Source organism: Vipera ursinii, assembly GCF_947247035.1.
Source record: "Vipera ursinii genome assembly, chromosome: 1".
In the NCBI taxonomy this organism is placed as follows: domain Eukaryota; kingdom Metazoa; phylum Chordata; class Lepidosauria; order Squamata; family Viperidae; genus Vipera; species Vipera ursinii.
Window position 1 is genome coordinate 306,518,925 of NC_139512.1, and position 13,077 is coordinate 306,532,001.

The 13,077-nt window shown below is 38.2% G+C and overlaps 1 protein-coding gene across 5 annotated transcripts in view; it reads left to right on the plus strand.

Annotated features, from left to right (window-relative positions):
* RAB3GAP2 (RAB3 GTPase activating non-catalytic protein subunit 2) overlaps nucleotides 1-13,077 on the plus strand; it is a 53,929-nt gene that overhangs the window by 12,449 nt on the left and 28,403 nt on the right. For 2 of the 5 annotated variants that reach the window (XM_083350667.1, XM_083350669.1), the window contains exons 4-10: nucleotides 653-752; nucleotides 3,794-3,841; nucleotides 3,957-4,032; nucleotides 6,226-6,327; nucleotides 6,901-7,000; nucleotides 8,681-8,779; nucleotides 11,547-11,695. In XM_083350667.1, coding sequence (XP_083206793.1) covers nucleotides 653-752; nucleotides 3,794-3,841; nucleotides 3,957-4,032; nucleotides 6,226-6,327; nucleotides 6,901-7,000; nucleotides 8,681-8,779; nucleotides 11,547-11,695 — 674 coding nt within the window. Of the gene's footprint in view, nucleotides 1-652; nucleotides 753-1,299; nucleotides 1,629-3,793; nucleotides 3,842-3,956; nucleotides 4,033-6,225; nucleotides 6,328-6,900; nucleotides 7,001-8,680; nucleotides 8,780-11,546; nucleotides 11,696-13,077 lie in introns of those variants that run through there. The other 3 variants (XM_083350670.1, XM_083350668.1, XM_083350671.1) reach the window with 3 other exon arrangements.

Genomic DNA, 13,077 nt, shown 5'->3' on the forward strand with positions numbered 1-13,077 from the left:
TAATTTTGTCAGTTTTTCAAATTCCCCTTCTTAATGCTCCACACTATTCCAGAAGTTGGAAAAGTATACAGTACATCAGGCTGTAAAGCAGACATGTCAAACACAAGGCCCGGGGCCCGCGAAGTGGTTTCATGTGGCCCACAAAGCCATCCTGGAAACAGTGAGGGAACGGCCCCCACTGCCTTGGTCCTGGCCCAGAGACCCTCCTCCTGCCAGAGACCCTCAGATCTGTCCCACTCCTGCCCAGGCCCCAATAGGCACCCTTGATGCAAACGATTTAGAGCTGGCCACGCCCACCCAGTAGGCCACACCTACTCTAGCCACGCCCACGCTGGCCATACCCACCCGGCCCCTTGAGGGCAACCGCAATGCTGATGCGGCCCTCAATGAAATTGAGTTTGACACCCTTGCTGTAAAGGAAGAAGAGGCAGGAAAGTCTTTTTTCTGCAAACAGAAATCTTTTTAGTTTGAGTTGGATCAGCATGGCCATTTTGTGTTCAGGCTAAATGTACAGATGGACTTGGATGGATTTCTTAGTTAACAAGTTATTTTTTTCTTCCTTTTTTTCCTAAAGTTTTTAAAAAGTTTTCTATTTTATCTGAAATTAAAATATGGCAATATTTTGTTGCCTAATTGTTCTTTTTCTTTTCAGCAAAATGGAAACAGAATGAAAAAGGGAAAGAAGAAATGCAATTTGCAGTTGGCTGGAGTGGCTCTCTTGGCTGGAATGGCCCTTGCGGTGTTGAAGAAATGTAAGCTTAGAAAGGAGAACGACTTGGGAACTCTTACTTTTGACCTTGCTGTTTTCCAATGCCACATTATTATAGTATAGTTGGATAACTTCTTGCTACCTGGGTCTTTTTCTTGAAATTTTGAGAATGGTCTTGGTCCACAGTGAGAGACGATGGGCAACAAGATTTCACTTAAATTGAGAGTGTGTCTTTATTTTTTTATTGTTTCCTGCCTTAGATGCTGAGAAACTATGCAGTTGGTTCTGGTAGTACTAGGATCAGAGTTGTCAAGTCGTATAAAAAGATTGGGAGGGTGCAAGTTGTTTACTGGAACAGCTTACATCCTGCAAGGATATCTGTAACACCATCAAACACCCACTTCTTCCTATCCAAGGTCCTTAAGAAAGACTCAATAGGCAGTCAAAAATGCCAAGTCCAGTCTGACTATCTGGCTGACTATGCGATTAACCATAATAATAATAATAATAATAATAATAATAATAATAATAATAATAATAATAATAATAATAATAATAATAATAATAATAATAATAATAAAGGGAGAGTGACTCCAATTGCGTTTACTCCTCCACATGCCATTCTTTATCAGGGTAGCATATGTCATCCACAAGATCCAGGTCTTAGCCCCTATATCTTACCTTACTCCCTTGAAAAGAAACATCTGTAGAATCAGTTTTATTTGTACCCCGTCCTTCATCTTCAAAGGAATAGCAGGCTATAGGTGAAGTGGACCCTGAACTGTATTCCTGAAGGAAGAATGGCAGGATCTGATTATGCTGAGCCACAGTGATGGAACTTGTCAAAGGACGAGTAAATCAAAAACTCCTTATCAGAAGTCGATGAACCGTGGTTCATTTGACGCATGGTGAACAACAGGTAAAAGAAAGAAAACCCGAAACATATTCTACTATAAAACCTTTATTCCGAAAATAAAAGAAAGACTCTTAACTGACTACATGCTCTGTCTCACCAGACAGCAAAAAAGAAAGAAAAAGAAGAAACTTTTGTTTGGATATGCACACAGTAGTAGAGCCAGACATGAAACCAAAACATGGTTGAACATGTGACACTCACCATGGTTACAATGATACAGCTGCAGAGCAGACTGCAACGTGCTTAACTGGCAAACACATAAAAACACAGTGATGGAACTGTGGGGTTGGATGTCCTCAGTTAAGACTGCAGAGGTTGCCTACACTGGCTGGTGGTAGAAAGGTTTCAATTCCTGCCCTCAATTAAGGGGCACAGTGACATTTCTCCGTTTAGTGTGCCTCTTCAGCGTTTTTTTTCAGTAAAGGCACTTGCCATCAGTACCATGTTACTATTTCTTTTTTAAACATTTTATACTATCCATGATAAGTTTGTTTTCATGATTAGTACTTCATTTTGTCTCTTTACATGCATGACTTGTTGAAAAAAAGGACAATTGATTTGGCATTGTTAAAAACAAAGTACTGTGTAGCGTCTATTTCTTTGCACCTACATCTTCTCTGCAGTTCTTTTTCATGCACCCAAGGATGTGCACATGGTTTTGCGCATTCTGTGATACAAATTTGGCATTTTAGAAAATTGTAAATCTAATCATCTGGTAAGTTTAAAAAGTACCAAACACATACCGGTAATAATGGAATAGCAAGGGAAAAGACTGAATAGGTAAGAATGCCGGCCTGTGTATAAATGTTTGTAATTCAGATTTTTAAAGGTATTCTTTTGTAGTTACTTTGGGCCACATTCTCTGGAGACCACTGTCCCACTAACTGGGTCAAAAGTAGCTGGAAAGCAGTTTGGATATATTTGTTTTCCCTCTTGAAAACTTTAGAGAATTTTTTATATCTTATGTGGAGTCCCAAATATGCTTTTTTCACAAGGCAACTGGACTTTCTTGTTTTTCTTTGAAGATGTTCCCTTCTCATCCAAGAAGCTTCTTCACCTCTGACTGGATGGTGGGGAATGGAAAGATTTATATTCCTGCAGACAGATAAATCTTTCCATTCCCCACCATCCAGTCAGAGCTGAAGAAGCTTCTTAGATGGAAAGCAAAACCCCCCGTAGATAGGGCTCGCAACTTGGGAGTCCTCCTAGATTCGCGGCTTACCTTGGAAGATCACATGGTGGCTGTGACTAGGGGGGCTTTCGCCCAGGTTCGCCTGGTGCGCCAGTTGCGGCCCTATCTAAGCCGGGATGATTTATGCACGGTCACTCACGCGCTCGTGACCTCTCGTCTAGACTACTGCAACGCTCTCTACATGGGGCTTCCCTTGAGGACCACCCGGAGGCTCCAACTGGTACAGAATGCAGCCGCGAGAGTTGTGTTGGGAGTCTCCCGATACTCCCATGTGACACCTCTGCTCCGTGAGCTGCATTGGTTGCCGGTTGTCTTCCGGGTGAGATTCAAGGTGCTAGTAATGGTGTTCAAAGCCCTCCATGGCATGGGGCCGGAGTACCTCAGGGAACATCTGCTGCCGGCATCAAGCTCCCTGCACCCTGTGCGTTCCCACAGAGAGGGCCTCCTCAGGGTGCCACCGGTCAGAGAATGCCAACTGGTGGCCCCCAGGGGGAGATCCTTCTCTGTGGGCGCCCCGGAGTTATGGAACCAGTTACCGGTTGAGCTCCGGACGGTGCCCGATCTGCGCTCCTTTCGCCGCGATCTGAAAACATACTTGTTCAAGCAAGCCGGCCTGGCCTGAGGGGGGATTGGTGGGGTTTTTTACCATTTGTATTGGGGTTTTTACTATGTATCAATTGTATTTTAATCGGGCATGTATTTAATCATCTTTTAGTTTTTGTAAATTTCTGTGTTTTATTCTTGCCCTGTACACCGCCCTGAGTCCTCCGGGAGAAGGGCGGTATAGAAATATTAATAAATTAAATTAAAATTAAATTAAATTAAAGTCTTCAAAGAAAAACAAGAAAGTCCAGTTGCCTTGTGAAAAAAGGCATCTTTGGGATAACTATGACCTGAATGACTGAGAATCTCCATTGACATCTTATGTGGAGAAATATTCTTGAAGAATTTAATATTTTTTTTATTTTGCTTCTAGTGAATGTGTAACCAGTGCATTGTGTATCCCCCTTGCGAGTCAAAAGAGGTAAGTGCAAACTTTTTTTAACAGTTAAATTATCTTATTAAGTCTGAACTACGCTTGTGCATTATATGAGAATAAGTTTTCATAAAATTTATTCCATGTTCTTTATATGAGACAGGAGCTCCACAGGCCGTCCTGATTGGACCTGCATTGTTGTAGGATTCACCTCTGGCTATGTTCGCTTCTATACTGAGGTACGTCAGCTATTTCCTGGGTTGCTTGGCATTGTCACCTCTTTTAGAGTTTATTGTATTGTATTCTACATGAGGCTACCTTTGCAGATTCCATGGATTTTGCAAGATACAACGGCCAGCCTTTTGATGGGGAGAACTGCTGGGGCATTCTCTGCAATGGGTGGTTGTAGGGTTTTTAGCAGAATTCAAAGTGCTATTTTTAACCTGCAAAAGAATGTAAGCCAACTAGAGTCGCCTCTGGCCAGATAGGCAACATAAATAGGCAGATAGGTAGGTAGATAGACAGACAGACAGATAGGGTAGATAGATAGGATAGATAGACAGACCTTTACATTACTAAGTGGCCACCGAACTGTAAGATAGCCTGCATCCAACATAGCTTTCCCCTCTGGTCCACAGGTTCTGAAGAGTTCTGAAAGGGCAGAAAGTAGTAGGAAGATCCGAATCAGTGTTTTTCACTTGTTGGGTTCTGATTTGTCTGGAGTAACCTTGCTTTGGAGATCTGGATGGTACCCTCTCTCTAGATATTCAGGAAGGCCATGCAGACCAAAATTTTATAGAGCTTTTACTTTTCTAGAGCTTTTAGTGGTTAAATCCGTCAGTGTGAAGAAAAAGCATGATTTATAGTTGCAGGAGAGTGGTAGCAATGGCAGTATTTTTAATGTGCCTTTTGGAGTGTTTTAATAATTGGCAATCACTATAAGCCCTATAGAAGTCATTGGTGAAAATGTAGTTAATATAATCTACAGTTTTTAAAAATCCTTAAAAAATGTTAAAAAAAGCCCCCCAAACCCATGGTAGTTCCACCAAGGTTGGAGCCATCATAAATAAAATTTGGGGACATTTTAACTAATTGCACCCTCTTTTGCCCATACTTTACCTCTCGTGCTATTGTGGATAAAAAATAAAAGAATCAAAGAGAGGGAATTTCTAGGCAAACCATTACTTTTTTACCATGTTTAGAAAGGCTGAAAAGAGAATATTAATGCAAAGCAACTTTGATGATTCTTGTGGGTAAATTAACTCTCCATAAGCCTATAGTTGGCTGCATATTCTGATGACATTCTAAACTTACTCATGGCCCAATTAAGAGCCTACTATATGAGCTCTTACACCAAGAGATTGCTGCCAAGTCTTCATGATCTCATTAAATATTTCCCATGAGCTAGGCCATGGCTGGAGTACTGTAGGGTTAGAGTATATTCTGTGCTGTCAGGTCTTGGTAGTTAATTCTGTAATGGAAAGGCTTTGTTTTTAGCTCTACTTCTTTCAAGATTTTTTTCTTGTTTCTTGCAAAACAGTCCAATTTTGGGTGTACACTGACTCACTATTAATGTTATTCAGAATACCTGGATATGCATGTCACACCTGTTGGAAACACACACCCCTCCAAACCAAATGTTCCTTTAGTTGGAATTGTGCCCTCTGCGGAGAGCAGTCATGCAGGTCTGTGAAAAGACATATCTTCACAGTTAGAGGGAATATATTTTAGTATATAGTTTATTATATTAGATTTATTAGTGTTAGGTAAATGATGATAATGTTATCCATTTAGTCGTGTCCAACTCTTGGCGATTCTATGGGCCAGGTCTCTCCACATCTTCTGATCTTGCGCTACTTCTTTGAGTGTTCAGAGTATACCATGTTTGATTTATTTTATAGTTGCCAATATATAATTGCACTGATTTCTGACTGTCAATCCCAACTGTAATTGTTATTGCTTATTTTCCTTTTTATTATTTTATGTTGCTGGTCATTGACCAAATAAGTAAGTAAGTCAGTCAGTCAGTCAGTCAGTCAATCAATCAATCAATCAATCAATCAAATCTGTACCTTGTAAATAGGCATAAATATTTAACTATTTAAGTTCAGAAAGGAGGTGAGAAACATAAAAAACAAAATGGAGCCATCAGCACCCTTCAAAACGTCATTCATTCATTCAATTTATAGAGTTGCATATCATGGCTCTACATGACACTGGATGGCTCAGAGAACTAAAAATAACGAAAACCACTTGCTCAAAGCAAAACAAAACACAAATAAAAAGCTAAAACAATTATAAAACATACAAGTTAGGAAAAGTTTGATGTGTGAGCTAATATTTTGATTTACTGAATTGCAGCAGAAAAGCTTTTGAATTTCCTTCCTATAAAATTATTAATGTACATGTTGCTGTGTTATCATTTTTCAAAGAGTGGAGTATTACTTCTGGCACAGCTTTTAAATGAAGATCCTGTCCTACAGCTGAAATGTAGAACTTATGAGATTCCACGTCATCCTGGAGTAATAGAACAGGTATTAAAATAAATACACAAAGTATTGGAATTGTAACAAAACTAACTGTTTTCTCCTGTGTAAATATTTCTGAAGTCAAGGTGCTTTTACAAGTATGTATAGGTATGCTTATATTTGCAAATATAAGTCATAGTTCAGCATTGGCAGCCCATTCTATGGTTAATTTAATTGCAGAAATGTGAATTAAACTTAGGCCATATAGTCCTTAAATACTCTCATTTTGTCTGATTGTATTTCATTGGAATATGTTGACACTAGAGATAAACAATACTGTTCCGTTCATTATTTGCTTGCTGAGCTAAGTATAGCACCGGTGATACCTTATATATGCTTCAGCAAAATATTTGAGAATTGCACTGTATAAAACGTATTAATTCCAGCAGCTATTTGTGCTCTAGAAATAGCTAGAGTCAGATATTGATGCTGCTGCAGCAATGTCCATAGACTGCCTCTCTGGGAGGGAACTTAGTGCTTCTGTAGGAATTGGAAACAAGTAATCAGGATAGCATATGTGGGTACTTGCAAATATATTATTTTTGTCTTGAAGTGATTGGTATCTTTCTTTTTATTTAGAATGAGGAACTGAGCATCTTGTATCCTTCAGCAATTGTGACAATTGAAGGTTTTAGCTTATATCAATCTCTCCGGGCTTGTCGAAATCAAGTAGCCAGGGGTAAGTCCAGCCTTATTAAAATAGTCTCTTTCTTAGCAATACTTGATATACAGTAAAAGGACATTGTATTACTTTTCTATCATACAGTTTGTACTGCTTCTGAAACCCTTAGAGCTATAAAATCCCTAAGTTTAATACAAGCTTGATTTAATATATGGCATATGTGTTCTCATAAGGTTTCATTGTTCTTGTGTGAAATTTCACAAGATTTTTGACTTTATAAGATTTTGACATACTGGTGTATGATTGTGCCAGGTACCAGGAATGAATTCTTCCAAATCTTGAAAGATTGGACCATTTATTTTTTAAATTTAAACTTTGTATTTTAGGACCTGAAGAGTGTGAATTAGATAAATTCCTTTTTTATTGCTGTATTTTCTAAAAAAATAAGAGGGCTTAATAATTTTCACATATGGTATCTCTAGATCAGTGGTTCCCAACCTTTTCTATACCCCGCACCCCTAGAATGCTTCTGATATATTCTCGCACCCCTTACAAAAGTTCAAAATAATGGCAACGAATTATGCATATACACTATAATTTTGAAAACCCAAGATTTCGCACTCCCTGGAATATCATCTCGCACCCCTGGTTGCAAACCCCTGCTCTAGATAGTTAGCAGGGAAAAAAAGAAATAATACTTTTATAATGTAAATACTTTTGTTATGGTACCAACCCACATCCTTGCCAAATTCTGTGGATTTCTAAACACTATCAACTAAATGTAGTTGAGCAAGGATTAATTTTGATTACTCCTTTAATGCACCATAGTGGCTAAAATTGTATGTATGTCTTTATGGAAGTAAGTCTGTTGAGCTCAGCAGGACTATAAGCAAGTTATATATAGGCTTTCAGTCTTAGTAGCTTTTCTTGAACTCATGTAGTTTTTTTTTATGCTTTCAAGTTAGTTTTGATTCCTGGTGATTCCAGGGGCAAGTTCTTGCAGTTTTCTTAGCAACATTTTTCAGAAGTGGTTTGCCATTGCTTTCTACCTAGGGCTGAGAGAGTGACCGGCCCAAACTCCTCAGTTGGCATTTATGTGGACTAAAACTTGTTGTCTGCCAGTTTCTATCCTAGAGCCTTTAACTACAGGTAATTCTTGGGTTGCTACATCTGTTCAGTATCAATTCAAAGTTACAGTGGCACTGAATGAAGGGAATTATGATGGGTCCTCAGAATTCCAATAATCACAGGGTCTCTACGGTCATATCGTTGCAATCCAGATACTTGGTACTTGGCTTGTCATCATGTAATAGTAGTGTCCCCACGATCATGTGATCATTTTTCTGATGTTCCCTGCCAGCTTCCCACAAGCAAAGTCAAGGGGGAAGCCACAAGGAAGTCAGAAGTTGGGATCATCTGAAGTCTTCACATAGTGACCCACATGGTCCTTGTTTAATGATGGCAACCAGTACTTCTGGAATTGCCATAGTTAAGCAGTGTAGTCACATGATTTGATGCTTTATGACTGTTGCTTAGTAATGGCATTCCTGGCTCCAATTGCCATTGTAACCCAAAGATTACCTATACACCAAACTGGCACTCGTAACACAAACAGTGCAATTTATTCTATTCTTTACAATTGAAAATATTTTTGTAATATATTATGTGTTGACCAATCCATGTTAAACGTTTTAAAAATAATTATTCTTTCTAATTTCTCTCTAATCAATTGGCCAGCTACAGCTTCAGGCAATGAAAATATTCAGCCACCTCCATTAGCCTATAAGAAATGGGGTTTGCAGGATGTGGACACTATTGTTGATCATATTAGTGTTGGTAAGCATTACATTGATAATTCTTACTGAATTGTTATCCTTATTCACCATGAATTACTTTTTTAAAAAAAAATCATGTGTATTGTACTGGAGAGAGTTTAAAGCAACAATCGATAATTTGCAGATAGACTTCTCTCAAACAGCATTAAGATCTGCAAATGCCATCAAATAATTCTATTTTACCAAAGGAGGTGAATTAATATCGACTGCTTTAAAACTCTTTTAAGCTAAAACCTTAGCCCTGGTACTGTAGGTGAAGTGCTGAAGTACCCCAAACTACATTTCTAAGATCTATTTCAGAAGGTAGCCAGTGCACTTCTCAGACTAGAAACAGGCATGACTAAAACTGAGGTCAAAGCATGGAGGCTGATACTGGCTGAAGGGTCCAGTTCTTCTTGGGACTTCTATTAATAATGATTGATAGGAGTGCAGTGGCTGATGTGGTTAGGATGATGATTGGCAGGCTCATCTTTGAAACCATGAGGCCACATGATGGGATGAGCTCCTATCATCTGCTACAGCTCCTGTTGACCCAACAGTTAGAAAGTGGTCTACCATGAGTAGATAGAAGAATGATGGGGCAACTCACCACAACCAACTCGCTGTGGACAACTTGCCACGGACAACTAGCCACAGGACAACTCGCCGCAGGACAATTTAACAATTTAATTATTTAAAATAAATAAAAAATAATAATTTTTGCCATTCACATTTCATTCTGTTCCTCCTTTTGCATCCTTTCTTTAATGATTCTGTTCCACCATTTCTTTGATATTAGTATAACTCTTGTCCTGCAGCAAGTTGTCCCATGGTGAGATGGCCATGGCGAGACCCATGTATCATTTTGGTGGGTAGCTTAACAGGGACATGAAAGGAGCCCTCATGGGTGTCCCCACGGCAAGGATGATATCACCAGCTAATCCTCTCAACTAGTAAGTGCTTCAGTGCTCCCACCATGAATGTAGTAGTATCGCCCCTTAAATTGGAACAATGTAATGAAAAAAATCCCTAATTTGTGGACTATCATCAGAGTTACTACAAGCCTTGGGCCATGATTGTATGAAACCCATCTTCTGAAAAGATTTAATGACATTACGTTTCAGGTAGAAGTAAATGCTATAACTTCTCACAAAGACATAGAACTTGGGTTTTGGGAATAGCCAATCACCTCACTTTATTGACATTCGAAAGCTTTCTTTTGGGCAAGGCATAATATTTTGTGTTTGGTATTACTACAAGGAAGATACTATAAAATCCCAGCCGAGAAATATGTTTGTTTGTGTAGAATTGGGATGCTGAAATGGTTCAATATATGCTAATTTGTTCTAGTTATGTTTATAATGCCTATATCCTATCTCTTTTACATCAGTAGCCTGGACAATCTGACAATACTTACATTTCCATCCTTTTTTCAGATTGTAAATCATTTACAGCAGCAAAATATTATGTATGAGCCATGAAAATTTGGCATCAATTAGTAAAAGGTCTCCCATAGTTAAAATATATTTTTGTTATCAACTATTACAATGACCTCTATTACTCTACTTTTTATTTATTTATTTATTTGTTATTTTATCTCTGACCGTTGGCTAGAATAAAGATTCAGTAGAGTACACGCAGCCTTCTAGCTGATTTGTTTACACCTCAGGAAACCCCCCCCCAAAATAATTAGGGCTGAAAGATGGTCAGGTATAAAGGGTCAAGCCATGAAATGGGTGCCTTAAGCCTTGACCTTAGGGAAGTCATCTTATTTCTTCCACTATAAATCCAAATGTTTCTGTAGAAACTAAATGGGTTTTTTTTCTGGTGTGTTTGGGTCTTAAAAGGAACAAACTGATTTAAGTTAAAATTTCAAACGTGGCCGTTCTCTCCTCTCCCTAAATAAATCTCATGATATATCATCATGATATGACTCCTGGACGGAGAATATGAAGGCAAGATGTGGCCTTTTAGTTGAAAAGTGATACCTTTCCCTAATTTAAAGGATTTCATTACACTGTCATTATAATATTTATAACGGTTCAATAAGGCATTGCTGATGGGACGGAGTTGTCACTGACCTTGGTCTGGACTTCAGGATGTATACATCATTGTTTTGGGGAATTGCATTTTTTTCTTAAGCCAATTAATCAGCACTTCATGGGCTGTCCTTCCAGCCCCATGCTTGGGAACAGCAGCCAAGTCTTAAAGGCTTTCTGAAAGGCTAGAAGGGTCAAGATCAACCTAACATTAGATGATAAGGCCTTTTAATTTTTTAAAGTGTTTTACCATTTCAATTGTGTAAAAATGTAATGTTTTAATAATGTTTTAAAGTTTTGTTTTCATTTTTGTTTTTTAATAATATATAAGTCAACATTGCTGTGGCATGAAGATACTCTAAATAAAATTACATGAAGTCATTCGGGATTAGTCCTGGTGCTGTTTTTTAAAAAAATAATATCTGAATAATTTGGAATTCCAATCTCAAAAATGTAACTCTTTCTTGCTAGGCCAGATTCCATTTCAAGAGTCAGTGGGACAAAATTGAGCTTTAGAATATAGTTTTTAACTTTGAGAACCTTCAAAAAATTATGGAGAACGTGTCCTGCTTTTGCTATATTAATGAAGCGTCTGCTTCAACATAACACACTTTTAATTGTATAGTAACTGTATATGTTTTTTAAGTTAGGGGTCCTTAGAATTGTGAACATATTTGGATCAATTCCAGAACAGATATTAGGATTTTAGAAATTTCTTTTTCAGAGCATTATTTTCATTATTTCATATAGGTATCATGACTCTATCACCTTTTGATCAAATGAAGACTGCTTCCACTATTGGCGGATTTAATGCAGCTATAAAGAACAATCCTCCTGCTATGTCTCAATATATTACTGTGGGGTCTAATCCTTTCACTGGATTCTTCTATGCCCTTGAGGTAAAGAACTTGCACAGTCAGTCGATGTAAAATGCAATGGGCTGGATAAAAGACTCACTTCTTTCACTGTTTACTCTTTCGTAGTTATTTTGCTTTTTGCTGCTAATGGAAAATGAAACTAAGAGCAACTTACTTTTTAATTAAAAATTTTCACCTGCGTCATGATGTTATTGTAGATCAGGATCTACTGGTTGGATGACCCAGTTCACATTACAATATTTCACATATTTAACAATTGCAGAAATTGAACCCTTTTGTGCCTTCCCCCTCTCCAAAGTTAGGTAACTGAACATGAACTTTTGGAGAAAAAAAAGAATTCCTGTGGGGTAGAATTTAATGAACCATTGTTCTAGTGCTGAACACACATTTCTCAGATACGAAATTTGCCTAGAGGGCCACAGCAGAGGGCAGTATCTACTCAATCTTGGTTAATTTCAAATTTGGGCTTGCATAAAACTTAGAGGAGTGCCTGGAAATTCCATATCCGTAGGGTAGATTAAGAAATATTTCCTAGAAGAAGGCAATATCAAACAATTTTTGTATAGCTGCCAAGAAAACTATATGGATGCAGTCACCAGGTGTCATTTCTGAAACTTAATTTTTTTAACCTTCTTTTATGCTTAGCATATGTTTTCCTGCCTAAGCAACTTTTGCAAGATTCTTGTAGTAGATGTATATTGTATCCATAATGTATGACCAGGCCTCAGTAGCTATAAATTTGAAATTCACATTCCTGGTTTTTTAAAGGAAAAAAGCAGGAAACCAGAGTAATGTCTTTTTAAAAACTCTGCCACAGTAGTACATGAAACATCCTGGGTATGATGTCTTAGATAAATTAGCAAAATTTCTTTCTGGTGGAGAAAAGAATGGAATTGACTACATTTGAAATATGCTAAACCTGAAACATGCAGCCTGGGAACAGAACTGCATGGATGACGTCGCAGTTACCAAGGTTTCAAAACTTTTAACAGGTAATCATTATTTGTTAATATTAAGTCTTAATTTTAATGAAGTTTTTGAATGGGAAAGGCAGACATTCCATTGAGATTTGGTGAGACCTCTCCCGGTCATTTATAGTCCAATTTCCTTACAGGTAGTCCTTGAATTATGACCATTTAGTGATTGTTCAAAGTTATGATGGCACTGAATGAAGGGATTTATTACCGTTCTTGAAATTCTGGCTGTTGTCGTGAACTGAATCAGGATTCTTGGCAGCCAGCTCACACTTACCACCAGTTGCAGCATCTGTGGGTACGTGTTTGCTGTTGCTGACCTTCTGTGTTGGCTTCCCACAAGCAAAGTCAGTCGAGAAGCCAGCAGGGAAGCCCACAAGCCATTCCAGTAAGTCGCCCCTCCTCACTTTACTTCACTCACATTCTCTG